General features: G+C 40.0%; 2 protein-coding genes across 2 annotated transcripts; one reads left to right on the top strand and one right to left on the bottom strand.

The window, feature by feature from the left end:
- Positions 1-756: 756 nt before the first annotated feature.
- LOC146361487 (ras-related protein ralB-B-like) lies at positions 757-8,989 on the bottom strand. The gene is made up of 5 exons (XM_084921916.1): positions 8,736-8,989; positions 4,181-4,346; positions 3,884-4,092; positions 1,834-2,008; positions 757-1,747 (listed from the first exon to the last, which is right to left on the bottom strand). The coding sequence occupies exons 2-5, from the start codon at positions 4,292-4,294 to the stop codon at positions 1,640-1,642; spliced, it is 606 nt and encodes a 201-aa protein (XP_084778042.1). The 5' UTR covers positions 4,295-4,346; positions 8,736-8,989; the 3' UTR covers positions 757-1,639.
- Positions 8,990-14,447: 5,458 nt separating this feature from the next.
- LOC146361486 (inhibin beta B chain-like) lies at positions 14,448-26,058 on the top strand. Its single transcript, XM_084922003.1, has 2 exons — positions 14,448-15,403; positions 21,077-26,058. The coding sequence occupies exons 1-2, from the start codon at positions 15,004-15,006 to the stop codon at positions 21,850-21,852; spliced, it is 1,176 nt and encodes a 391-aa protein (XP_084778129.1). The 5' UTR covers positions 14,448-15,003; the 3' UTR covers positions 21,853-26,058.
- The last annotated feature ends 1,587 nt before the right edge of the window (positions 26,059-27,645 follow it).

The raw sequence follows: 27,645 nt of genomic DNA, 5'->3' as shown, positions 1-27,645 counted from the left end.
GTAGGCTTTGAACTAAGCGTTAATAACAAGCCTAATGATGCTATCCTCTTCAGTCCAAAGTGTGTCTAAACATTCGATTTGTTTTCTTTGTTCTAATGTGAACAACATATGGGTTTGTGAGCTTTCTAGATCCTTTCATTCTGTTTATACATTCATTTTACACGGTCACAGTTCAGTTTCCCTCAACTCAAGCACTTCAGAACATTATGGAGAATGTAAAAGTCAGTAGTGAGGGCCGTGCAACCTTTTTCCATCATGTCTTCCTCTTCTTTCACTGCACTCACTGTTACCGACAGTTGGGTGTCACTCCTATATGCTTCAGCCTTGATCACATTAACCACACTCTGCCTAGATTATCTTAAAAACTCAACATCACAGCTTGTCTCTTATGTTTTCAGGTCCAAATGATCCTTCAGTTTCCAAAATCAAACAAACACTGAGAGGCAAAACCTGTCCAGACTCATTCAGCTCGAATGAAATGATCGATGTGGTCATTCTCCCCGGTGTTACAATAAAGTTTAACATCAAGGTATCCATGAAAAAGATGATTTAGCTGATTAAGATGAAGTTTCTATTTATTTTCTATTCTGACTGAACCATTTCTTTAAAAAACAAACAAAGTTGTACAGTTCTGCTATCATTTTGGACAGAAACAGACTGAAAACTAAGTATCAGTGACTTTTGACAGATGACAGTGTGCTAGATGTGGAGCTATGATTATGCTAATCTCTTTTTTAATAAAGGAAACACTGTAAATTTGATTATTCGTTTTATTATCACATTAAGAAGAGTTTATCTACAAGCCGACAGCAACAAACACATTCCAGCTTTAATCGAGCTAAATGTGTAATTAATTAGAGTATATGCAGATGATGCAATGATTTAAAGGGCTGATTCCCTTTGAAACTTTGATTATAAATTATGACTTTATTCATAAACGAAGTGAAAGCTTATTACAAAAGGAGTGTCTGGAAGTGGTATAATAAGATATGAGGAATGTCTGATACTGTAATACTGAAAACAGACATACAAAAGAGCTAAATAACGAGAAAAATTAGGTTTTAAAACAAGTGGGAGCACAGACACCAGTTTAAGTAACAAAATTCAGATTTGAGAGAAAGAAAAACACTCTCAAGTGTACGAACCTGTTTGTTCTCCACATAAAAAGACTGTGTGCTTCCTGTGAACTCCAGTTTTACAAACAATTGACGGACCTGCTTCTGTTATTGAAAAAAAAAAAAAATACTTGTGGTCTTCTACATGTGCCATATGTTTGTGGACACAGCTGGCAGTGAGGAGAGTTAAAGTAATCTGATTGTTGTGTAGATAAAGCACGATTTCAAACTGCCCCACAGCCCTCAGATGCTGACATGAGCAGCACGTTAATACCGACATATAGCAGACGTGTCCACATACTTTGGGCCATTCACAGCTGTGCACAAAGAGTAAGTAGTATCATGTGGAGAACAAGCAGACGCCAAAGAAGAAGAGAAACAAGAGTGTTGTGCTCTGTGTTTGGCAAGTGAGGAGTGAACGTATCGAGTGCATTTGCAGCTGCTCATCTGAAGCTGCTTCAGTCTCTCTCAGAGAAGTTTTCCTTTTCTTTGGTTTTTGGCACACGGTCGCTTTGCCGCTGAGCTCAGAGTACGCAGCAGTGCTTCTTCTTCTTCTTGCCACTCGGCCCATTTTTGTCTTTGCTCTCAGACATTTTCTTCTTGCGGACCTCCCTCATGAGGTCAAAGAACACCTGCAGACAGATTACATGGATTAACTGTTGGTCAGAGCCTTGTCTCAAAGGTCAGAGCTCTTTGTTTTGTTTCTTTTGTTCTCTACCTTGTCCACATTGGCTCTCGTCTTGGCTGAGGTCTCCACGTATTGGACGCCCCACTCGCTTGCCTTTGCCGTGGCCTCTTCAGCAGAAACCTGCCGCCGATCCTCCAGATCTGACTTGTTCCCCACCAGAAGGAGAGGGATGGCCTCCTCTTCTTTCACCCGCAGGATCTGCTCCCTGAAAATACAAGAGAGATTTTCAAAGTACAGGTCACTCTACATTAATGGTCCTCAAAGTTTCTTTGAGACAAGACTATTAAATATTGATGCCCTCATTAGTCTGTAAATATTCTCATTCTATCAGTGGTAGAAAATGAAGCTGCAGTTCTTAGAATGTCAACAAGAGGCTGGGTCCAACAGTGAGTCAATCTCCACTAGAGATGTGCAGTAACGCATTACAAGTAACACGTTACTTAATCTAATTACTTTTTTCAAGTAACGAGTAATGTAAAAGCTTACTATTGCAAAAAGTAATTAGATTACTGTTACTTTCCTGTAAGCATGCTGCGTTACTGAACTGTCGTGATTTTGTTTGTGAGAGTGTCTCATGACAATGACGTAAGCGCGTGCAATGCCCATGGCAGTGAAAAATCAAACTTCAAATGGTAAATGGACTGATTCTTATATAGCACTTTTCTACTCTCACGGAGTACTCAAAGCGCTCTATACAACATGCCTCATTCACCCAATCACACCCATTCTCACAAGCACTTGATCTACACTTAGTGCTTTCTAACGACATTCATACACATTTATACTCCGATGGATGCATCGGAGAGCAAGTTGGGGTTAGTATCTTGCCCAACGATACTTGACATGCAGACTGGAGGAGCCAGGGATCGAACCACCGACCTTCCGATCAGTAGGTGACCTGCTCTACCTCCTGAGCTACAGCCACCCAAATCTGAGCAAGCATGTAGCAAGCCGCCACAGGAATGTGAAAATCACAAACCCCCGGATCCCCCTGCTGACATGACCGCTGCGGCACCAGGCAACCCTCCACCCGCCCCACTCCTGCTAAACAGGTGACAATAGATTTAAGAGCGACAGGACTTAGTATCGCTGAATCTTTCATTTTATTTATTTTTTGCTGTGTTTTACATGCATCTATTTGAAAGAGTGTAAACACAAAACATTATTTTATTTTATTTTATATGCTGGAATATGCAGAAAATGGTTTTATATGTTAAACAAATCATGTTTAACATTTAAAAGTCAAACACAGCTGCATATAATTTAATTTTTGCTTGAAGCAATGTGTATAAAGTTAAAAGTTTAAACAAGTTTTAAAGAGAGGCTTTTTTATTTGATTACATTTTATATGATAGATTATGCAGAAAAAGTAGAATTGGGCTGAAAGGTCTGTTGCTTTATTACGTATTCAGGTTGTGTATCATGTGTTTGAAAAGTAACTAAGTAACTCATTACTTTTGAAAATAAGTAATCAGTAAAGTTACGGGATTACCGTTTTAGAGACATAATAAGTAATTAGTAACTAGTTGTTTTTTTTTCAAGTAACTTGACCAACACTGATCTCCACAGATTCCCACGTTAAAATGTCTGAATTTACAACAGAAATAAACATGTTTACAGCATTTTCCAAAAAACAAGCAAGCAAACAAAACAAACACTTTTTGTTCTTGAATTTTCCGTCCCAACAGCTGTACAGCAGTGATTTCCTCTTTTTTATGACTCACCTGTTTAAACTTGGATCACGACTTAAAGTTTGCCTTTCTAGTTTTTACTGAAAGCTGTCAGCAGTTCTTTACTGTAGCTGCTAGCTGTGTGCTGCGCTTGATATAAAGTCCAGCCTTTATGGGAAGGAATGGGAAGAATCGGTTGACTTAAAAGCGACCTGTGTGTGGTTCTTTTGAGTTTAACAGCTCAGTTTTCGTGTCAACATGTAAATGTGATTTTTTTTTTTTCCAGAATTTTTAAAAATGTTTTAAACACAGTCATTTTCACTGCCTGGTTGTGTATTACTGTGGAGATTTTACTGAACATAACTCGATTAAAATGTACCTCTGCTTGTTAAGAAGACTCAGACACTGACCTGAACTCCGACGTTGCTGTGAATGACTCGTGCTCCGTGATGGAGAAGACGAGCAGGAAGCCCTCGCCACTGCGGAAATAGTTATCCCTGATGGCTGCGTAGTCTTCTTGACCCGCCGTGTCCAAAATGTCAATCTGCACGTCCTCGCCGTCCAGCACCACCTTCTTCCTGTAGCTGTCGGCTTTGGTGGGCTCGTAGTCCTCCACGAACTGCGAGCAAAAACAAGGGTCACGTGACTGGGGAGAAGAAACAGCACAGAGGGAAGGGCTGATGGAAAATGTAGTTCTCGAGTCTCACCTCGTCATACATGAACTGCAGGGTTAGGGCTGACTTCCCTACACCGCCGCTGCCCACCATGATCACCTTGTGGAGAACCAGAGAGCTCTGGTTTTTGTTCTTACCAGAGGCCATGACTCTGGTCTAGGTCAGGTGGCTCACAGCTCTGCTCTCGAGTTCTGACGACCTGTAGAGACCAGCAGAGGTCAGCAGGAAAGGACATGAAAAGATTCACACATTCATTTTGGGACTTACAAAAAACCCCACGTTTGGTTTGGCACAGATTTTTATGCTGGATGCCCTTCCTGACACAACCGTCACAGCGCTTTGCGTCTCCTCCTGAACTTGAATTGGGGATCTCTCATGTGTCAGGCAAACTTGTTAACCACGACACTATAAGCCACTATATGATGCGCACCTTCCTAGATATGCAACTACATGCTGACACAGATATAAATGCAATGATGATGTTGGCCACTTGCGCAGGCAGCGTCACAGGATCTACATAGGTTCAATGCAGAAGTATAATTAAGGTGTGACGCAGTCTTGAGATTCCTTACCAGGTGATTCAACTACCACTCACTCCTTAGCAACTCATATGATGACAACAGGATGGGTCAACAACTCATAGGACAACCTGCAAGATGACTCCACTGTAGGGTGAACACCTGGAACTCCCAATCAGCTTTTAGAGCAGATGAAACCTCTCAATGAGATGAAAACCATGTTCAAGAACCTTAAAAACAAAGAAGCCAAGTTCTCTTCAGCACAAATGCCTAAGACTACCAGGAACCTACTATTTCTAAGACCTGGAGACGGTGCTTGAATAATTATTTTGGCAAATATTGGGATCATGATTTAATATGATTTATCAGGAAAGACTTGGCAAAAAGTCAAAAGAAAAGTATATTTTTAATAAAGGGGATTTCCTGGAATCTTCAAATAAAATTCAGATAAAAAAAAGAAGAAATTAATCACTGTGAAGTTGTGATTTCAACCTATTAAGGATGGGGAATTAATGAAATGTGCGTAAAGTCAAAAATGGCAAAAATGAAGCATTATTGCTTTAATTACGGTCCCGCTCTACATGTGAACGTTTAAGACTTCTCCACTGTGACCTGCAGACTGTACTAAATGTATAATAACAGTACAAAGTCATGAATGTGTAGATATGTTGTTGAAGATTGAGCTTAGTTTTAGTTTATACTGTTCATCATCTGTTTTTATGACATAGTCACTTTAACACTTCCTGCTGTCTTTCTTTTTTTAAAGCAGTGGCATAAACCAGCATATTTTACTTTGTTATTATCAGAATCATGTGTCTTACAGTTGCTCCCAGGCAGTAACAGTAACAGACTAAACTATTTAAATAATACAATATGTTACAGATTTTACAGATTTAATAAATAGCACTAATATACACAAATCACTCAATTATAAATATCAAGGATTAACAGTGATGATTAGAAATAAATATCAAGAATATTGACAAGAATATTACAGAGTAGAAAAGAGCATGTGCAAAAAGGGTGTAATTATTGCAGTGTTTACATGTTTGAACATGGAAAGATTTTGAGGTTTTCCCTTTAAATGCAGGTTGTTACGCAGTGGTTTCACTGGTCTAGCCCACTTTAGGTCAAATTGGGCTGTTTGTGGACCAGGATCTATGGTTAATTTGACGCCTCTGCTCTAGAGGATTCAGAAAAATTCAAACACACAGCTGAGTTTTTATGCTTTCCTCTGAGATCCAAAGATAAACTGGTACAGAGTGACGCCGTTTTTCTGTTTCATATCCTCACAGACGGACAGTCTGTGGTTTAAGTCAGCAGTTTGAAGGCTTTACATGTTAGCTTGCTACAAACATGAGGTGTATATTTTCTCAAGGTTAATTTAATGCTTATCCTCTGGTGGTTTTATAAAGAGGTTAATGCTTTTATTTTGAAAATTAAAGTCTGGGTGCTTCTGTGTATGCTTAGACACATATGTGATAAATGTACTTCGATCACTATGTGAGCTGAAGCTGCATTTGCACCTAATTTAGTGAAGACTACAGATTTGGTGTGGCGGGGCGGTAATATTTGAATATTTTGTCATTTAGCTTGTTGTGATTATGGAGCTACGTCTCCTAACAAAGTGTCTTCTAAAAATAAGAACCTTACTGTGAGTAACGAGGGTTTTCAGGTGCCAAACAAATGAGCAGACAGAGGAAACAACAGGATGCTTTCCATTCTTCAGCTGATTGAGATAATCACATATTTATCTTTCTGAGAGATATTGGCCTTGCTGCGTTCCTCTTGTGCTTCAGTTTACGTTCGAGGCCCTGACACAAAGACGATATGGTTTGGTAGCAATGAAGACGTTTCAAGAACTCCTCAATAAGAAAAATCTCCTGGTTTGTTCGTGCTACAGTTTTCACAGACATTTTGAACATCGAGGTCCTCGTCTTCGCTCCCCCTGCGTTTTGATTATGAACTCACCAATCAGACTTTTTCCACTTGCGATTGGATGGAGTTAACTTGGCTGTGGATATCAACTGTAATATTACAAATACATCCAATAATAAAAGTTGCTATTTACTAGTAAAACAATAACTGACAACTGGACCAGGTTACTGACAATGTAAAGATGTATTTGCCTCATTTACTGTCCCCCGGCTGATTCCAGCTCAGTGTGAGAGTCTTCACTGCCGTTATTTACAGTGTTTGTTAAGATCCATTCACACAAAAAGCAACATTGTGCTTCACTTTGAAGGTGAAGGTCACTGGTAGGGTCAAATAGTTAGGCTGCAATTTTATTTTACAGCGAGATTGCTCAGATCCGTGTGATGTAAACTTTGTCATCAGACAGTTAAGTGTAAGGATCCATGCAGAGGTCCTCGTACATGCCTGTTTTTAGTGACTACGTGGACTCATCTATGAAGACCTTACATTAGAATGCACCAACACATCGGCACTGGGCGATGGACTTCAAGCCATTGGGTCTCCAGGTGTCAGAAATATCAGAGTATAACAGACTAATCTAAATCGATTGAAATGTAAACTGCTGTTAGTCTGCACCTCATACAGCACATGTGAACCCGGCTTTAAATACGTAGTGTCTATTGTTTCACATACTCTCGCTCTTTTTTTGACGCAAAACTCCTGCTCACCAATCAGAAGTGACCCAAGATATCTGCGCATATAGCCAACAACAACATACTCATGGGTTAGTTTTAAGAAATAAAAAATGGTACTGGTGGCGGCTTGAGTGGACGTGGCTTAACATCGAACAAACGTTCTACTAGACCAGGAAACTCAAACTCATTTTTACAGTAGCCCTTAAGTGTGCCAGCTCAGTGAAACTCCCCTTTTTTGTCAGTTTAAATAAGCTGAAGCACACATTTAATCCCAGAGATATCTTAACTTAAGAAACAAGAAGTGCAATTTCAACAACATGTCTCAGTTTTTCTACATAAAGAAGTGTTGGAATAAATCTGAAATTCTGACATTTAACTGCTTATTTGTAACTTATTTACTCTGGTGGCACATGAATGGCTACAAGGAGATCTTTATCAGTGGGAAAAGCTGTAAAACCTGTGAAAATACAGGTACAAGTCCAACATTTATGCCCTTCTTCACTTGTTCCAAAAGCTGTTCAGTGGGGCCGATTAGAGCCTTTGCCAGGCCGATTCTAGCCCTCAGTGCCTTATGTTTGACACCCCTATACAAAGCTGTAGTTCTTACAAAGTCTCTGCTGTTAGCGTGCTTCACACTGTGATAGCTTTGTGGTGTTGTAAACACAGAAAAATTGCAGAACTGAACTCAACAGATCGACTGATATGCGATCCAAGTTTCTGATTCAGGATTGGACAAATAAGTGATCAACATTCGTAATCACTGACAACGTTACATCAGCTCTAACATCAGACAGAAAGTAGAGCCCCCTTAAGCACACTGAGGGCTAAAAATCCAGCCCTTAAAGTGTCTGCACTGCTGCAAAGTACTAGGAGGAGAGCAGGGCCAGTTCCTTAGAAGTTCATGGGGAAAGTTCCTGCCGTGGAAAAGGGTCGTTAGCTTCAGGTGTGAGTGATACAGGTCTGTACACCCTGCATGAGTGATAAGTATGGGAGGTATGTGGAAAAACCCTCTCGTCAGTGACCTTTCCTGTTGCTCGACATGCGGGCAGAGATAAGCTGGAGCTGTAAATAAGCTCCGAAATTAGCCATAGATTAATAACACGGCTGGCTGAGCTCAAAGAGGAACTATATGTGCTCCTATCAACACTCAACTTCAGCTTCCTCTCTGCTCTAAACAGCTGGAAACGAGTCTCTACAAGACACTAAACAGACACTTCTGCCCTTCCCGATTTCTGCCCCCGGCCCTCAAACGTCATCTCTGATTGGCCTCGGGCGCGGGCAGGCCTGTTGTCATTGGTCGGTCGCGCTGCCACTCACAGCTGCCCGTAAAGCAGCGACAGATAACGATTTCTGTTCCTCCACAGGGGGAAACTGAGCGAGAATCCGCCGTTAAAACGCTGCCCGCGGGGCAGAGGCGGACCGTGCCGGGGTGAACAGCACGGTCGGACTCCACTCACTCACCTGCTGAGGTGTTTTCCTGCCGTTCACTCAGAAATCCGCTTCACGCACAACTTTTACAAGTTCTCCAGCAGAGTGTGCGCCCCACCTTGTAACACGGACTCGGCGAAGATCGTCTGTGTTCGCGAGGACGACCCACTCTTTCAGCTAATCGCAGGCGGCCGCTCAGCGCACGCGCAAATGTTACCAGGGCGACTGATGTACCACTTTACCCGCTAAACAAACACCAACACATGTTATTAAGCATCTTTGAAGGTTATACGATTTAAATAAAGTCCACAAAATGTCTGCCCCTGTTATTTCTAGCAGAGAAACCCGGAAACAGACACAGAGTGACACCTCCTACCTTTACCGTCTTGTCCTCTACAGGATGTGACGTCACGGAATTCCCTGTCTTTATTGTTACTGAAAGAAAACAAATATTCATTCAGTAATATTTTCATAGGCCACTTTGACACTTCACTTTATTTACTACTAAATATATATATATATATATATATATATAGGTGTTTTACTCTGATTTATTTTTACATACAAATTTTGAAGCGCTAAATATGGGAATTACATTAAAGCTCTTCCATAAATCTGCTTTAGATCAGTTTATTATTTAGTTTTTGTGTTTGTTATTACTTAAATGTCATATATCATATTTAACTTTTTTCAGTCTTTTTTTGTGATTTACTGCCTTTGAGCTACTTTACATTTTTATCTTTATTTTTTTTTTTTAATTTCATTAATTTTGTTCTACATACAGTTGACTAAAATTTGTGACCTTTGAACTTGAATAGATGGGAAACAGAAATTTAAAAAGGCAAATAAATATGATGACTGTTTTGTTCCCTTCTTAGATCACTGCAGTGAAGTAACTGTGATCCATACAGGAGGGGAACAAATGATGAAATTAGAATAATTTTAAAAATAGAAAAATAAATAAATAAAAATAATCTAGTAATCATGAAGCTGGATAACCTCACATTTTTTTCTTTTGGGACCATGATGTCCATAACTCATGAAAAGAAGCTGCTTTCTTTCAGTTCCCTTCACCTCTGATGACTTTATATTTTATATTTTTCAAAAAAAAAAAAAAAAAAAAAAAAAGGGAAAGAATGAATCGGTTCTTAAATATCAGTCTCCCAACACCCCCAGACAAACTGATGTAAAGGTCTTTACAGCAGTGTTGAGTTTGTTTCTAAACCAAAAAAAGAAGAACCATGAGCAGCCCTGACAGGACTAACAATTCTGACTATTCTGTAAACTAAGAGGACTGTGGCCTGCTTTGCTTCAGGATTTTAGTTTATGCTTATGATACCATCAGACGTCTTCTGCAGAGGAAAAACAGGAACACAGATTTAAAATCAGTGATCCCGGTTTAAAGTAAAAAAAGTTCAGTTTCTGAATTTCTCCTAGTGTGTGCCATGGCCCTCTGCTGGACTGTGAAGGTACTGCAATGATCAATTATTGTAAGTAGAAAGCTACTTTCAGCTGCTCCCTGATTCACAAGGGCCACAATAGGTTTTATGTCGGATGGTCTTCCTGTTTCAGCCCCTTCCAGCGGATTTATGTCTGAATCACTACACTATGAGGCCAAAAAATGTAAATCTTAATTTTAACAATATGTTACAAAATAAAACCAACAGGAATATAACGTTTTAAAAGTCACATCTTTAAAACTTTTATATGATTTAATGCTGCAGCATGAACTTATAGGATCAGATGAAGTTTTACAGGCTGAGCCAAATGATCACTGATCAATCTTCAGGACCAAAGCAGAATCCGGTTGGTTTAATTCTTATGAGACTCTGTAGGACAAAGTACTTTGGAGGGGTTATTGAAACACATTTTTTCTCTAAAAATTTTCTTTGTTTCTTGGATTAGCTTGGAGACCTGTCCAGGCATGCTCCATCTTCAGACAGTAACAGCTGAGTTAGACTCCGTTTGGAAAGTAAAGCTGCAGACAAACAATTAGAAAAGCAAAATGAAAACACAAAGGAAACAGCTAGATTTTCTCCTGTGTGATGATCTGAGGTTTGGCCAATGTTTGATTTTCACATGTCAAACTGGGCTTCAGTCTAAAGTCTGGTAAGTTTGGCGACTTTAGAAGGACCAGAAGCACAATGAGGAGATCTTTGACTTTCAGTGGAACAAATTTTCAATCAGTCTGTGAACAAAGAGAATAATTTCCTTCACAGCCTCATCAATTTTATGTTAACTGTTTAACTTTTGTCCCCTTTTCACTTGGATAGATCCCACCTTTTAGGTTTCTGCTGCAAAATTTCAAAATCATACATTTACTTACGTGGAAAGCATGAACATTTTCTTGGGGTGCAAAACGATAGAATTATTGAAAGATTTTATACATGATGTAGTTTCAGTGTTTGGAACAAAGATGGCGCCATTTCATTACTTTCCTCATGCATGACAAGGAGGAGCGGAGATCAGTGACTAAAGTGCCAACCTTTATTGAACTGGTGCTATATGGAGCTCCAAAGTTAAGTAAAACCTGTTTTTAACCTTTTATTTTATCATATTTATGATATATAAAATAGAATACATTTAAGAGTTTGTATTAATTAGAAATTATGATTCATGTGGTCATTACCTGTGAGGATAAAAAGGGAAAAGCAGATTGTGTCTGCTCTTCAGGTTGTTTTGCCTTGTGATAATCACCAGCTGAAAGGTCAAAGGTCACTGAGCCCAGCCTCTGTGCCTATGTCGCTAGTGCTGGCTGTAAAGGGGTGTGACGAGCTCATTTGGTTCTCAGTTTTACTAACAAATGTTGTTGTCCGGACTTCCTGCCGTGTCATTAGGACGAGCTGTTGCGGATCATGTTCCATTTGACTACAAAGAGCGAGGCTCTCCGATTATTTGAATGTTCTTTTAGGGCTTATCGAAATGAGCTTGGCTGAAAATGTAACGCTGTGGTTTGAGCTCCCATGGTGCTTCAGGGCGTTTACGTCAAAGTTTATCCACTTGCAATAACCCCAGGTGTTTATTTTAATACATGTGGCAACATTTGTTTGAATTTCCAAAAGTATGTGGTCACATCTTAGTTTGAAACAATAACACATGAAGAATAAAACCAGCCTTTTTCTATACAGCTGAGAGGAAATATCAGGGTAAGTCAACATTTTTCCATCTATGTTGTTTTTTGCCTGCTGGTCACTGACTCAACTTGAAAATCAACCGTTTTAAAGAAGCTAAAGGACACAAAACAACAAAGTGTCTGCAAAATCACTTTTATGGACCATTAACATTTAATAAGTTTCTACAGGAGTAAGGCTGTAAAGAAAAGCTTTGATGTACATTAAAAGGTAATCCAGGCTTTATATTATAGCTACAACATATGGTACGACTGAAATGGTGGTATTTCCATACTTTGGGTCACATTTTTCTATCCAGTTGTAAGATAATGTTATATAAACTGATTACCATATTACATATCTGAAGGCTGAGCATTGATTCAAGTTCAGCTTATAACAAACTTCCTTTGGAAAAAGCCAGATTTAAGGATCTTAAAGGATATAAAACAAAAGCAAAGACTATAAATTTCCTTTTATGCACCAGAAAAACTTTAAAAGTTAGTATGAGAGTATTAAACACAGGCTTCTGCCACTCTTATTAAGATTACAGTTTAATCCAGACTTTATGTTTTGCTGGGTCTTGATGTTTTATGTGATTTTTCCTTGTTTTTCCTCTTCCTTGTACTCATCAGACTGCAAACACCCTCCCCAAAGTTAAAGTGTTTTCCCTGTTTTATTTATTTTAAAGTGTGCTCCTGGATGATTAAACCAAACTGTAGTCGTGTTTTAGCGGAATCTTCTGTGATGTGACGTCTTAAAAGTCCACGTGAGCTGAAGCACTGCAGGACTACAGGATACATAGACAAATAAACAAAAGCATTACAAGTGGTATTAGAAGAGAGAAAAGGGTAACACCGAAGTCCACTGAATGTTCTTACTGTCCACACAACAAGTATTTTACATGTAAACACTTTCATTTTGAGTATTTCCATTTTCTGAGTCCACTACATTGCAGAATAAATATTGCAGCTTTTACTCAATCAGTCGTACTGCACATCGAAACTCTACATGAGCATGCAAAAAAAGTTGTGCTTTATCTCTAAATTTAGCAGTGGAATGTTTTCAGAACTGAAATAATATGACTACATGCAATAAATAACATTTGATTACAATGGCGATTGTGGCTCAAGAGTTGGGAGTTCGCCTTGTAACCGGCTTGGACAGTCTCAGTCGTTGTGTCCTTGGGCAAGACACTTCACCCGTTGCCTACTGGTGGTGGTCAGAGGGCCCGGTGGCGCCAGTGTCCGGCAGCCTCGCCTCTGTCAGTGCGCCCCAGGGTGGCTGTGGCTACAACGTAGCTTGCCATCACCAGTGTGTGAATGTGTGTGTGAATGGATGGATGACTGAATGTGTAAAGCGCTTTGGGGTCCTTAGGGAAAGCGCTATACAAATGCAGGCCATTTACCATTTAAAGTACTCAAGAGGTGGTAATCAAAAACGAGAAAATTCTCCAAGTAAATAGATCCTTTTTAAGAAATCCAGCTAAATAATCAATTTGAACATTTATGTTTAAAGTAGTAAATAAATTAGATGAACTCAAGCAGATCAAATACAATTTGTGATGATCATTGAAAATAAATCACTCAAAAAGAGAGAAAGTGACACATGGCGACTGAAACGAAGTACAACTTTCATAATTGAAAATAAAAGTTTTGGCTATTTAATCCAAATAACTACTTATTTACTAATATGGTCCCTTCTTTAATTAAATTAGGGCATTTAACTTAATTCATTTTGATCTCCAGTTCCTGAAGTTCACTTTCTTATTAATTTATATGTACTTTTTATCTGCATACACAGTTTTAAATACTTGAGAAATGGCAAAGACCACCAATGTGCAACTTTATAACCTTAATTTATTTCAGGTATATTGTGTTTGGACTTTTAGAAGTGTGGCTGTGTAAAGATTTAGATATAATAAGGACACCAAGCCTCCTGCAGTCCCATTCAGTGTAATAAAAACATGTTCCTGCAAATGTGCAGTGTATGGGTCACTGAAGCAGCCCTCACTGTGCTGTATGGGCCACGTGAAGGTGACAAAATACAGATTTTTTTTAACACATAATGTAAATATTAAAAATGTTCTAAAAATAGAATAGAAATAATCGATGTTTATAAACATAAAACTGAGTGTAGCTGAGATTTTTTTTGCTCTACTGTAACTTGATGTGATATCTCCTCATTAAGCAAATTTACTGTAACTCACCTTTTGTAAGGTGCAATAAGTTTATTATACATCATTTACATTTTTGTTACATTTACATCAAATAAAGTGAGCAGCATAAATTTCAGCTGCTTTTTTTTTAGTTTTTGGCATGTGTAGAGCACATTTCTTCAGAATTCTGCACAATTCAGCCCTTCCCACAGCTGTTTCGGGTAATCAGATTACTTCAGCAACAGAGGAGTCCTGTGGTTTTCTGTGGGCGGAGGAGGGCAGAGGGGTGGTGTAAACCTGTAAACAGCTCGGGTTTTTAGAGTCTGCCTCCCTTTAGGGCTAATTTCCCCACAGGGAGTTTTTCAGCAGTGAGCACCCCTGGCGCTTCTCTGACTCCTCGCTAGCCCCGCCCACACGATCCCCCATCCCAACCCCCTCTCCTGTATATAAGAAGTTTTGGGCGACTGCAAGCTCACACGGCAGAATGGAAACGCTGCTCGGTGCGCTCACTGGCACGCCTCCCTCTCATCTTCGTCCTCTTCCTTTTAATCTTCTTAATTGCGCGTCGGCACTCCGGCAGCAGCAGCACAGCGGGGGTCACGAGCAGGGCTGCATGTAGACAGTGAGGATGATGATGATGGTGATGCTCACAGACTGAACTTTGAAGATGCTCGTGGAGGACTCTGCGCGTCTTCTCCGCTCTCTGTGGAATACGTGGAACCTCCTGCGGGGCTGATGCTGATTACCGTGATGCTTTTCGGGTGAAGCTCCAAAAAAACAAACAAACAAACAAAAAAACTGCCCCAAACAAACGGATTACCGAGAACTGAGCTCCGCACTGCTGACAGGCTGCTGGTAGCGATGTGATAGAAAGGTCTCCTGCGCACACACCTCCCAGTGATCAGAGCTGCCGTTACGCGCGGAGGCTGCTCTGCGCTTAAGGAGCGCGTTTCAGTCTTCCTGTTTGAACTTTATGATCTGAACTGTGACAAAAAAAGAGGGAGAAAAGTTTTTTCTGCTCCTCCTCAGACAGAAAATGAGTAGCTGTCTTCTCAGACTGGCACTCCTCGTGGCTTGCGTCCTCTCCATCCGCTGCACCGCTGCGCCCGGGACCGAGGCGGAGGCGCGCACGGCGTCCCGGGACACCTGCGCGTCCTGCGGCGGCGGCGCTCTGCCGGAGGAGCCGGAGTCCGGGCGGCTCGACGGGGACTTCTTAGAGGCGGTGAAGAGGCACATTTTAAGCAGGCTGCAGATGCGGGAGAGGCCCAACATCACGCACCCGGTCCCCAAGGCGGCCATGGTGACAGCCCTGCGGAAGCTGCACGCCGGGAAGCTGCGAGAGGACGGGAGGGTGGAGATCCCCAACCTGGACGGGCATCCGATGAGCAACGAGGTGCTGGAGGAGAGCTCGGAGATCATCAGCTTCGCGGAGAAAGGTGAGGAGTCACTCACGCCTCACTGTTCTCATCAAAAAGTCGTTTTTTTTTTGTTTGTTTTTTTTTTAATTTTATTGAAATTAATTAAAACCAATCAGATCACCTGTTTTATTTAGGTATGAAAAAAGAGAACACATTGATTTTTCTCTCCGAGGTGGATCTGTGCTTTTGTTTCTATGCAGAAAATAAGTTCAAGATGAAAGTCTTTTTTTTTTTTTTTTTAAAGATAACCCTAAAACTAAAATATTTCCCTATAAAAACTAAGTCTTTATGGACTTTTTAAAAGTATGCAGGTGTGAAAACAGCAGAAATTTATCAACAAAAAGCACTAAGTTTTAAAAACCTTTAAAAAATAGATTTTGATAAATCTTTATGGCTGCAGGTTTGTATAAAGCAGGCAGGACACTTGTTCTCCTAAAATTCAGGATGTGAGCTGATATTTGATGTATGCAGAGAGGATCAGGAGACACACACACACACACTGAACTTCCTCCAACTCTGCTGCTCTGTGTGTGTGTGTTTAAAGTGTGCGTGTGTCTTTATATACTGACTGAGTGAGAAACAACCCAGAGAACATGCTGATGTTGAACAGATGTTGGTGCTAGGACCTGAAAACCCCGCCAAAATAAAAGCAGAGGGGCCAGCTGTAGCTGCTACCTGAAGTTGTTCTGTGAATCCAGAGGCTTGATTTCTTTCTAGAATCAACCCCTGGGGATAGTTTGGGACTGTTTTTGACCCCAGTTAAGCTGTCATCACATGTTGGCTGTTTCCACTGTAGACAGTCTCAAAGTAAACCAAAAGAAATGCTGGTTTTGCCAGATCTAAAAACTCATTTCATGCATTTTCTGCACACTTTAAGTAAAGTTTTGTGATTCTTTAGGCAGATACATTACAAATCAGGCACATTTTGAATGGCGTTTGGTGGCTGTTGCATTCATGTGAGTGACAGAAAGTGGGGACAATCCAAATGTGAGTGCTGTGTTCACTTCCCTGTAAAAAATAAACCAGTGTAAACTCTGCTCGGTGTCGGCGGAGGTTTCACTCCCCGCTGAGAGGCTTTTATGCTCTCAGATGTTTCTCTCTGTGGCCGCTGTGTTGCAGACCTTCCACCTCGGCATCACCCACTTGCCAGTTGGCTGGCGTTGAGCGGCGCTGAGCGGCTGCCAGTGGGGACATGGCACGGCGTCAAGGCCCACAGGAACAGTTTTGCTTTATTTGAAAGGAGCAGGGCTGAAAATGATCAACGACACCACCTGCTTCGCCCACGTGTGTCTCTCAGCACGCTCGCCGTCGCTTCTCCAAAACATCTGCTTTCTACATCAACAAATCACCACTCAGAGTGTCTCTGTGTTTGTGTGCATGTGTCTGTGTGTGTGTGTGTGTATTGATTATATCATGTGTTTGAGTGTCATTTATCCCTGCCTGTTTTGGAGGATTTGAGCTTTTGTCCAGCTTTTCTGTGAGTGCCTGCATGCACATGTGTCTGCATCCAGGATACTGTGTGTTTATGTGTGTGTGTGTGTGACACAGCAGGCCTGTGTTGAATCAGTCTTCTCAGTATAAGGTCAGAGCTTTTGTGCTGGTTGTCGTGCAGCCTGAATGCAGATTGACGGGCTGAATCCTGCAGCCTGGCACCCCATTAAAAATCATTCCGTGTGTGTGTGTGTGTGTGTGTGTGTGTGATCTAACTGCAGCCTCTAAAAACACAGGGACCCGAGAGCATGGTGTTGGTTTGTTAGCTGCTGCGTCACAGTGACACACAGTTTGGGTTCTGACTTTCAGGCTAACTTTCTGTGAGTGTGAGCTCCGTTAGTGGCGATGCCTTCACTTGCTGCTGTATTTATGAACTCACTAGTGACATTTGGGTCACTCACAGAAACAAGGGGTCCTGTAAAAATCAGTAGCTGCCCCTGTAGGTGCACCAATGTACCTCTTAAGCTTGACGGTTGGATCTCGGGGCAACTTTGTAGTACAGATTTGCACCTCTTTATATCCACCAGGTCACTGGGGTAAAGGTTAACATTCACCCAAATAAAAAAGCTTTTAACAGAAAAACACCAAAAGACTTTGTTTGAAGTTCAACATCTTCTACTTTATGAATGTTTTAAAGTTTTTCTTCTGCATGTGTATAAAATAAAAAACAAACTCCGCCCCTACTCTTGCAACCTAGTCACTGCTAACCTCTTAACATCCAACTAGACGAGGGGTGGGCGACTCTAGAAGGTCATATTGACTTAGAAAAAGCAAAAGACCAAATAGTTGTTCACTGCACAAGCAAATAACGCTAACAAAAACATTCTCCAAAATGCTGCATGAGCATTTAAATTATCTCACATATTGCCATTTGGATGACATGCATGACTGAACAGGTTAGTGATAAAACAGGCTGAACTGGAATCAAGTCCTTTTTTCCTCCCCTCACCTCCACCTGGTTGTGGCAGACGGCTGCCCCTCCCTGAGCCTGGAAACCCTGTAAAAGGGGAGTTTTTTTCTTCCCACTGTCACCAAGTGTTTCTTCTCTGTGGGTCGTTACATTGCTGGGGTTTCTCTACAATACTGTAGAGCCTTTACCTTACAATATAAAGTGCCTTAAAGGGACTGCTGCTGCGATTTGGTTTGAACTGAACTGAAGTAAATGGCAGTTTAGACTCTCTGCGGTCATTTGCTTTAAGATTGTTTGGCACAATGCTGTCTGTGGTTGGTTTTTCATGGGTTGTTTTCAGGACATTGTTGGTAGATTTAGATGGTCTGTGGGCCGGTTCTAGTCCTCAGGCTGGTGGCAAACATAGAGTTGCATTTCTAACCACATGCTACAAAATACAAGATGTTACCTTCCCATCTACTCAATTCAATTCTGACACATTTAGCACCAAAAAGTATTTCCTGATGGTCATTTCAGTACATTATGAGGACCTGTTGATCATATCAAATGATCTCCATAAAATAGCAATGTGTAAAATAGTGTTTATTTGACAGTTTTCCCCCTCAAACATGAATAAAATTGCTGTACTGGATGGTTCATTTTTGCCCATTTTTACATATTTAGAGTAAAACATTTTGTAATCAACGTTCAACATCTTATTTAGTGTAATTTGTTAAAGCACAGGATGCAAACTTCATGTTGCTGAAACACGAGTTTCCAGAAAAAGCACAAGCTCAAAATTTCTACGTCAGGATCTGGATCATTTAGTATTATTATATAATAAATCACAAAGGGTCATTCATTGTTTTAAAAAAAGGAGAAGTAACTGGGTTTTAACAGACCTCTGTTGTTTGACCACTTTGACGGCAAGAATATGATTTACTTATCTTCCTCTTTTCATTTTGGCGCCACTGATCTCATAACCACAAGCGGGTCAGCATTTCTTGTAGCCGCAGATTTCAAATGAAAGACCATTCAGAAAATGTCCAGTGTCAGCAAACGTTTGACAGGAAAACAGCAGATAAGTGAATTCAAATGAAAGTGGTTACATGCCGTCACGTCGGCTTATTTTAGCTTGAACTGAAGTTTTAGTTACTGCATTAGAAATTCTTTTTGCAAATTTGCACAGTTGGGCCACTGCCACATCACAGCATGGTTTATTCATCTGTCTCTTAATCCTGACTAAACATTTGTGGCTCTGACCACGGAGAAATTAAGATAAATAAATGATAAATATGTGCCAGATGTAACACCGAGCCAGTTGCTGTCTTTCTTTTCCAGCGCATGATGAGCAGTTTATTAAAATAAGTCTGTTTGGACACTTTCAAAGCATTTACCATCAAGCCGAGCTTGGTATTGATACCAGAGTCCTTTAATCTCTGGGTTTATCTTGTCCAGAAGAATCCACGACTTCCTTGGTCCCATCAAAGACAATGCAGCTGGCTCATCTAACAATGCTTGTAGATCTCATCCCCAAACCAACGCCAGCCCGTTCAGACCCCTCCTGCCACTGAGTGCTTGTTTATATCTGCATCACAGGCATTTTAGCTGTCGCTTTGATCTCTACAGTTTAGAATAAGTGAGCAAGCCGAGGGTTTTAGCATCTTGATAGAATATGTGGTGACAGACGAACATAAACCACCTGTGAAATCTGCACCTGGAGCTCAACTTAACCTTTGTTATCCTTTTGTAGAAACTTTACTTTATCATCCTTGATTTTTATGGTGACAGCAGCGGTCTAATCTGCGGGCAGTGTTTGATGTAACAGCCAAGTTGCTGACTCAGAGATGTCCTTGTCTTAAGATGGATGAGGCGAAGCTTGTAGAGTTAGAACGTCTTTCACACTGTTTCAGATTTATGTTTTGTGTACTCACAAGCCTTGTATCCAGTTCAGGGAAGCTTTCATGGTATTTTGTTGGTCTTCTCCTTTTTTTTATGGTTAAAGCTCTCGAGGTTCATTCACTGAAGTCTGTGGCCTCCTAAATGCTGTCAGTCTCAATTCATCCTGGTCAGCTGCACTCAGTTCAGTTCAGGAGGTTCAGACCTGATTAATGGCACTAAGCGTCTTCATCTGACATCCGTCAATCAGCTTCTCATTGGGGCATTTAAAATAAAAGCAAAGCTGCAAGTTCTAGGTTTGAAACAGCCACTGAAAGCTCCATAAGCATCTCAAGATAAATGACCCCAAAATGTAAAACACAGTAGATTGATTAGACCGTTTCTTCTAGTCGTGAGAGTGTGGAGTACTGTTTCACTCCACCATCAATTACTCAAGAGTACTTAAAGGATATTTACACGTCTCTGCTCCAGATCAAAACTTTATCCTTCGTTAATGGGCAAACTTGCTTGCAGAATAAATCCCACAAGAGAAATAAATGAGATGGATTGCAATCCATACAAAGCAGCCCAGACCAAACAATCCTGGCATTTTGTTGTAGTTTAAGTACTTGGAATACTTCTAAGGCCAACATGGTGGTATTAATCTGTCTAGAGGTATCATTGGGTTTGAGGATTTGTATTTTTCAGTCACAGTTCTTCAAAAGAGCTAATAGTCCTTAAACCTGTGTCCATGTGCAGTGTCTGCACAGTCTCTGAGAAAAAGCTAATGGCATGGAGATAGTCTTTCTTGTGTCTCCTGAGGCTTCATAGACCTGTATTGCTCTGTCAGGCCTCATTGTAAGGACAGTCAGGCTTCATATGATTTTATTTTCTAAATTAGTAACATATGATTTTATTTTCAGCCTTTGCTTTTGTGAGGTGCTTTTTTAGGTACCAAACTAACTTATCCCTCTCCTTTCTATATCTAGATCTTTCCAGTCACATCCGGAATTATCTGTGCTACTTACCCTAACTCTTTTCCCCTTGGATAATACTTGTTATCCAGGGGAAACACTTGTTTCTCTTTTCTGAAATGAGCAGCTTCTGTCATCTTCAGGACTGCTTCAGAAGTTTATCAGAAGTTATCTGCCTATACAGCTTACTAGGGCTAATCTTGGAAAAACCCAGAACCTGTTCTCGTGCTTCTTTATTGATATATACTGAAGTGTCAAAACTGATCATTAAGGGTACAAGGGAGGTCATCAGATGTTGCCTTTATGGGGAGAAAGAGTTATATCTTAATATAAACATTTACCCATGAGCTGGTTGTCACTGCCCTTTACTTTCAATCGTCAGTGGTCTTTCCAGATGGTGTATTCTGAACAGTTACTTGACATCATTGTTAATACCTCTGATGTGTTTTTGCTCCTTAGATGATATGGTGACATCCCAGTCCAGCCTGTTTTTCCTGATCTCCAGCGAGGGGAACCAGAACCTGTATGTAACGCAAGCCACCCTATGGCTCTACTTTAAGGTGCTGCCGGCACCTTTGGAGGTGCGTGCCAGGCGGAAGGTTACGGTGAAGGTGTACTACCAGGAGCCCGGCCTTGGCAGCAAATGGAACCTGGTAGAAAAACGAGTGGAGCTAAAACGCAGTGGCTGGCACACCTTTATGCTGACTGATGCTGTCCGGTTGGTGTTCGAGAAAGGTGACAGGCGACAGAACCTGGATATCCGCTGTGAGGGCTGCGAGGCAGAGGGTGTCTTGCCCATTTTGCTCAATGTCCATGATGAGTCCCACCGGCCTTTCCTGGTGGTACAGGCGAGGCAGGCTGACAGCAAACACCGGATCCGGAAGCGAGGACTGGAGTGTGATGGCAGTAGCAACCTGTGCTGCCGGCAGCAGTTCTACATAGACTTCCGACTCATCGGTTGGAGCGACTGGATCATTGCACCGTCAGGCTACTACGGGAACTACTGTGAGGGGAATTGTCCGGCTTACATGGCCGGTGTCCCCGGTTCAGCTTCATCCTTTCACACAGCAGTGGTGAACCAGTACCGCTTGCGGGGGATGAGTCCGGGCTCCATGAATTCCTGCTGCATCCCCACAAAGCTCAGTACCATGTCCATGCTCTACTTTGACGACGAATACAACATCGTCAAGCGTGACGTTCCAAACATGATCGTGGACGAGTGTGGCTGTGCTTGAGTATGTTTTTCCTGTTTACTTAAAGTGGAACTGAAGAACTAAACAGATTCACAATATTACAAAAAAATTAAATATTAAAATATTTATGGACGACGGAGAAAACATGTGCACGCACAACCTCATCCACACATATCTAAACACCCTCATATATGCCTGCACAAAAACTTGTATATATATTTATGTTTGTTGATATATTCATAATATGAGTTTGAAGACTTAGTCTCCTGCAGACAGAAATGAAGAGTTCTCTTCCAAATCTTTAAAAATCCACTTGGAAAACAATCAATATCTGAAGTTCTTCATTAATTATCTCTAAGATAATGAGGATCTGGTTTGTTAAATTGTGCAAGACTTACTTAACCTACTAGCCTTTACAAAGCAGCATCATCTGATGTAATTTTCTGCTATCACTCAAGTTGTTAGTGTAGGCGCCACTTGAAACTCTTCATGAGTAGAACATAAACCCAACCTTGAATGTTAAAATGCTGTCTCCAGAGGAGGTAAAAGGAGCTTTACATGAGTAACAATGAAGGTTGGGGGGTGATTCTGCTATGCCTCTTTCAAGAGTACTTTGGACAAACACTGAAAATGTCTTCACACCACTCAAGCTACACCAACATACAGCACTTCTGGCTTGGATCGTACAGCACTTCTGGCCTTAATAAAAGTTTTTTCCACAATAAGACCTGCAAATTCCAGAAACAGATCTTTGAAATGAATGGAACCATATTCTATATTCTAGCAAACCCCAGTAAACAAGGTTTTTATTACTCCAAAACCATTCAATAATTATCCAAAATAAAGGTAGAACTTTGTGAGGTGTCACAACTGAAATTCAATGGAATATCTGCTTAGAGGCCATGTTTCTGATATGCATTTCTTCACAGTTTTCCATCATCTTTAGTGCTGATCAAACATTTTGATTTGAAAATTGTTACCCAGTAGAATCTGTAGATAAAAAAGAAATGGGTTAGTAGCTTGTCCAATTAATGTTTATAATTAATTAGCACTTAAGTAACACTCAAAGTGTCATAAGTTTATGCAAACTTAATTTTTGACCTCTTCTAAAGACTTTGGATGAGTCAACCAAACGCCCTCCCTTTCTTTTTGGGTTTTGTACCTCTGAACTTAAAAAATACATCCTGTAGTTGAAATCTTCATCACCAGTAGAATCTGTACATCATAAACTAGCAGCTCAACCAAATTCTACCCTTCTTTTGGAGAATATGTACCGTTAAAGGTAATAAACCCCATCTTTCAGGAATCCACCTTAAATTCTCATCAAAGTATGTGTCACATTTTGCCCCAATAAAAATATTTATATCTGAGAGTAGGGCAATAGCCCATCCAGTCAATGTATAATGAGCACCCATTTACCAACTAAAGTTCCACAAATTCTATGATATAATATTTGGTTTTCCCAGAGGTTTTGGCTCAATCAACCAAGCTTCTATGCTCCCTTCTTAAAATTTGTACTACTGAAAGTAATAAACCCATCTTTAAGGAGACTATCTTACTTTTGCACTCAGGAATGTGCCCTCAAACTATTGCCCCCAGAGAAATCTGTAGATCAGAACGTCAGTAACTATGAGCTTTGATTTACCATCCAAAGTTTCAGAAATTCCACGTTAGTTTGTTTTGAGACCTATTCAAGATATTCCTGTTAGGGTGAAAACTTCGACCCTTTCTTCTTGGTCTTTGTATCACTGAAGTAAAAGAAAATCCTTTTAGTTGACTAACCAACCTTCTCATTAAGGTGCCAGTCAAACAAATATTCCTTTCCAGCATATAATCAACAATGAAGATGATGGAATGAATATCAGGAATGACCTCACAAGCAAGATATTTCCTTCACTTTCCTGCAGCTTCTCCTTGAAATGGAAGGTTTGACCCCTTCCTTATTAAAATACATTTAATGTAACTCTTATTTCCGTCAGTGAAAGTGAAAAGTTGCCATATTGCTCAGTTAAGAGAAGGTGCAACTTTGCACTTCCTGACACACACTTTGATAGCACTTGCAGATTGAAATGCCTTTAATGAGCCCTACGTGGCACATCTACGCCCACAGTCCTTCTAAAATAAATAAGTGCCGCATGAGCTATGCAATGTATAGTATTTACCCATATATCAGACAAGATGAACTTAAGCTCTAGTGACAAACTATCACCAATACTTGAAGTAAGTGTGGCAGGCAGTGGTGTGTTGGGCTTCAGGTGGGAGGCTCTGATGAAAAAACATTCCTTCTCTTTTAAGAAGGAAACACTATTTATTTTTCTTTGATTTATGGTTAAAGAAGCAACAACAACAACAAAAGCAGGGCAACAGTTTGACTTATTCAGTATCCTCAAACCTAAAAATGCACACACCAAATCTCTGTGTATTTGCTTGTTTGGAAACTCCTTCAACATGACTGGGAGGTGAGCAACCAAACTTTGTACACTGATATAGCTTAGATGCCTGAAGGTCCATATATGTATATATATTATGTTGCCTAGCAACTACCTATCAACATGTGAAAATGCCCAATTTTTTAGAATATATGCACCTATAAATGCTTTTAAAAGCATTGCATATTTTTATTTCTCAACATTAACATAATTTGTAGCCACAAAACTTCAACATTTTAATGACTCTATCACGCTGCCCGGCAACCACCTACCTAAAATGACATTTATATAGCAGCGAAGGACCTGAGCGTTACAGAGTACCCACAAAAATAGGCTAATTACTGTACGTTAATACATTTTCTCAGAGTGATGAAGTGTATCACTTTGCCAACAGCAAGAACAGACCAAACAATAGCATGGGCACTAGTCAGCTGTTGCTGACTGCTTTGTGGTGTGTGTATCTAGTAAAACCAATGTTTGGAATTTTATTTAAATAAATGTATTTACTCTTGCAATTTTTTGAGATTTGGTTGGCTAAATATTGAATATCTTGCACAGTAAAATTGAACCAACATAGCAGCTTAAGCTAATATATCGTCAAGTCCAAGGATTCTTACAATGGAGAAAACTGTCCAAGGACCCCCTGGTACTCCTTCCACCAATATAACTTTTTAGAGTTTGGTGTCAATTGATGTGTTGGTTCAAAAATAATATTGGAAGGGAGTAATCTTGCTGTATTGACATAAAAGGTCCACTTCTGCATAGATGCACGTTTTACTGATACAGCACACTGTTTACTTTGCATGTAAAATATGAATCAGTGGTTCCAAACAGCACCAACATTTGTTCTACAACTGCACATATAATGTACAAGTTTGTTTCAATGTCATCCGTACATTGCTATACCAGCTCAATCCAATAATCTATTGGAGTTTTTTCTTCTCTTTCATCTAAAAAGGTTTTACTGCCATTAGAAAAATAATCATCTGAAATGTAAAAAGAGGCTAACTGGGGCTAACTTTGACCCAAATGCGATGCACGAATAGTGATTTTTAAATAAATGCATCCCAGCGGAATTCCCATCGCGGCCTGTTTGGCACCATAACACACTTTGAGACACACTTTCAGGCCTCAGTCACTTTGATATTTTCAGGTTAAACGCTTCAGCGACCTGTTATTTCACAAGCTCGTTACACATTTTTCTCTTATTCGCTGGGTAAAGAGAAATACCTGAGACTTGATACTGCTCATTATCTCGTGTTTTCTCCAGCCTCCTGCCCGATGCCCAACCCTAGGCTCACCTGCCACTGTAATCTTTTGCTTATTCTTCAAAGTGAATGGTTCTTAGAGTATTTGCACTGAGGAGTTGCGTGACTAGTCATAAAAAAATGAATAGAAACTGCCATTGAAAAAATAAAAGTTATTTTTATAGAAGCAAAATTGAATTCTGTTCAAATGTATTATACCTAATCATGGAACCAAAGAGGCCAAGAGGTTTAGCTATTGAAAGATGGCAATGTTGTCATGTTTTGTTTGTAAATGATGTTGTGACAGTTAAGAGGCCTAAACACTGTATCAGGGTATAGTATCAGTCCATAATCTGCTTAATCCTTTTTCTATTTTGTACCTAGACATGGAATATTTCATATTTTTTCATGAGATGACTTAAATATTCCTAGTTTCCTCGTTTTGTTAGCCTCCTTCCATTTAGAGTAAAGCCCACACCATCCAGTCTCTGTACAGTCGATGTAACATATGAATATGCTTTTGAAATATTTTGTTCTTTGTTATTGTTGAAAAATAAAGTTCTTATTACAGATTGTTTGGGTTTGTTGTTGTGAGCACTTCCAGGTATTTAACATTGACGGCTGACGTGACATCTTCTTCTGAAAAACCTCAAGGTGCGGTTAAGTTGGATGGTTGCCATGTTTGCCCCTATGTAATGACACGTCTGCCTTCCATGATGTGGGAGGTGCCCCTAAATATCTCACAAAAATTCCCATACTTGTCATTATAAGGAGCGATGATGATGCCTGAGGGTTTTTCCCAGCTGACTGCCAATCATCTCATGTAATACTTGATAAATATTAAACCGTTGTTGGGCACAAGGTGAAACTGTTCTTACCCATTGCATATTTACCCATTGCATTACCCAGACCTGTATGAGAGAGTTTCAGTTATTTGTTGGAGTAATGTGCCAAACTTCCTTATATAATGATCTATAATGGATAGATGTAATTAAATTAAATTAAAAAAATAGGAAAAAACTGGGCTATAATTTAGAATAAGTTTCCTCTTAGTATTTTATATTGAGTTACACTTACATTTTTTATTTAAAAAACACAGTAATTTTTATAAAATGTAGTAGGATATTAAGATTATTCAATTTAAAGCTACAAATTATTAATCCCCACCTACTCTAACACTCTAACAGTTATGGATTCTAACATTGAGTCAGCATCATGTTTTCTTGGTCACATTTGCCAGTTTTGATATTTTACATGCTGCTAGCAGTATGTTTTGACATGAAACTTTTGACTGAAATGAGAACAAAAACATGCAATATCCAGACATGCAATAGAGTATTAATATTTCTAAGTATATAAGGCTCCAGTTTGGGAAAACAAATACATTATTACACTTAATTAAAAAAAAACCCCAAAGAAATACAAACTTCTTAAATTGATTTAAACACTTCCTAAAGCTAGAAAGCCTCAGTCACACAGCCCTAAAGACGTGGTAAAGTCTAAATGTGTATGAGTGGTTGCTGAAATCAGTTACATAGAGGCACACAGTGCTGAATCAAAAATCTACTTGTGATTCTTTTAATTCAGGTTATTGTGGCCTACTCTGTTCGGTATGGAAGATGCTGACTTTTTGGCAATTAGTTTATATTTTAAAGTTATAAACAGTTTGCAAGTACTTAGACTTTGAAACGTGTTGTTGCAGTCTCTGTTTCTAGGTTGCAATGCATTTAATGTTTTAGTACCTCTCAGAGAGTTGATGAGTTACTGTAGAGTAGTTAGGGTCTCAACTGATAGTTACCATGAGATCACTGACTGGTCTCTGGGTCATGTGACTGAATGTTTTATGCACTTGGCTAAGTCATTTATTGCAAGTAACCCCCCCCAAAACAAAACAGCCTCCAAAATCTTGCCACAGATAATGGCATTGGGCTACCCCATGTTGTAATTTTCTTTCCAAACAGGTAAACTTCATTTTAAGGCATTTGTTAGCTAATCCTATCTGTTATATGTTAGCATCACTGACTTTGCTAGCTAAACTTACCAGTTAGCAACCCAGCGAGTAGTCCATTTAGGCTGAAACCAGCACAAACATCCATGTCAAAAGTAGGAAACTAACGTTTTCTTACCTGGAAATAATAAATGAAGGCACTTTAAAGTCT

The sequence above is a fragment of the Perissodus microlepis genome, chromosome 23 (assembly GCF_051167445.1).
Source record: "Perissodus microlepis isolate ML-2025 ecotype Zambia chromosome 23, ASM5116744v1, whole genome shotgun sequence".
Lineage (NCBI taxonomy): Eukaryota > Metazoa > Chordata > Actinopteri > Cichliformes > Cichlidae > Perissodus > Perissodus microlepis.
This window is presented reverse-complemented; position numbering and strand designations above follow the sequence as displayed.

Excerpts from the sequence above, each read along its gene's own strand:
- LOC146361487 (XM_084921916.1), bottom strand. The coding sequence starts at position 4,294 with ATGGCCTCTGGTAAGAACAAAAACCAGAGCTCTCTGGTTCTCCACAAG. Across the intron at positions 4,093-4,180 it reads TGCAGTTCATGTATGACGAG|TTCGTGGAGGACTACGAGCC; the intron begins GTGAGACTCGAG and ends TTTTGCTCGCAG. Across the intron at positions 2,009-3,883 it reads ACAGCAACGTCGGAGTTCAG|GGAGCAGATCCTGCGGGTGA; the intron begins GTCAGTGTCTGA and ends TTGTATTTTCAG.
- LOC146361486 (XM_084922003.1), top strand. The coding sequence starts at position 15,004 with ATGAGTAGCTGTCTTCTCAGACTGGCACTCCTCGTGGCTTGCGTCCTC. Across the intron at positions 15,404-21,076 it reads CATCAGCTTCGCGGAGAAAG|ATGATATGGTGACATCCCAG; the intron begins GTGAGGAGTCAC and ends TTTGCTCCTTAG.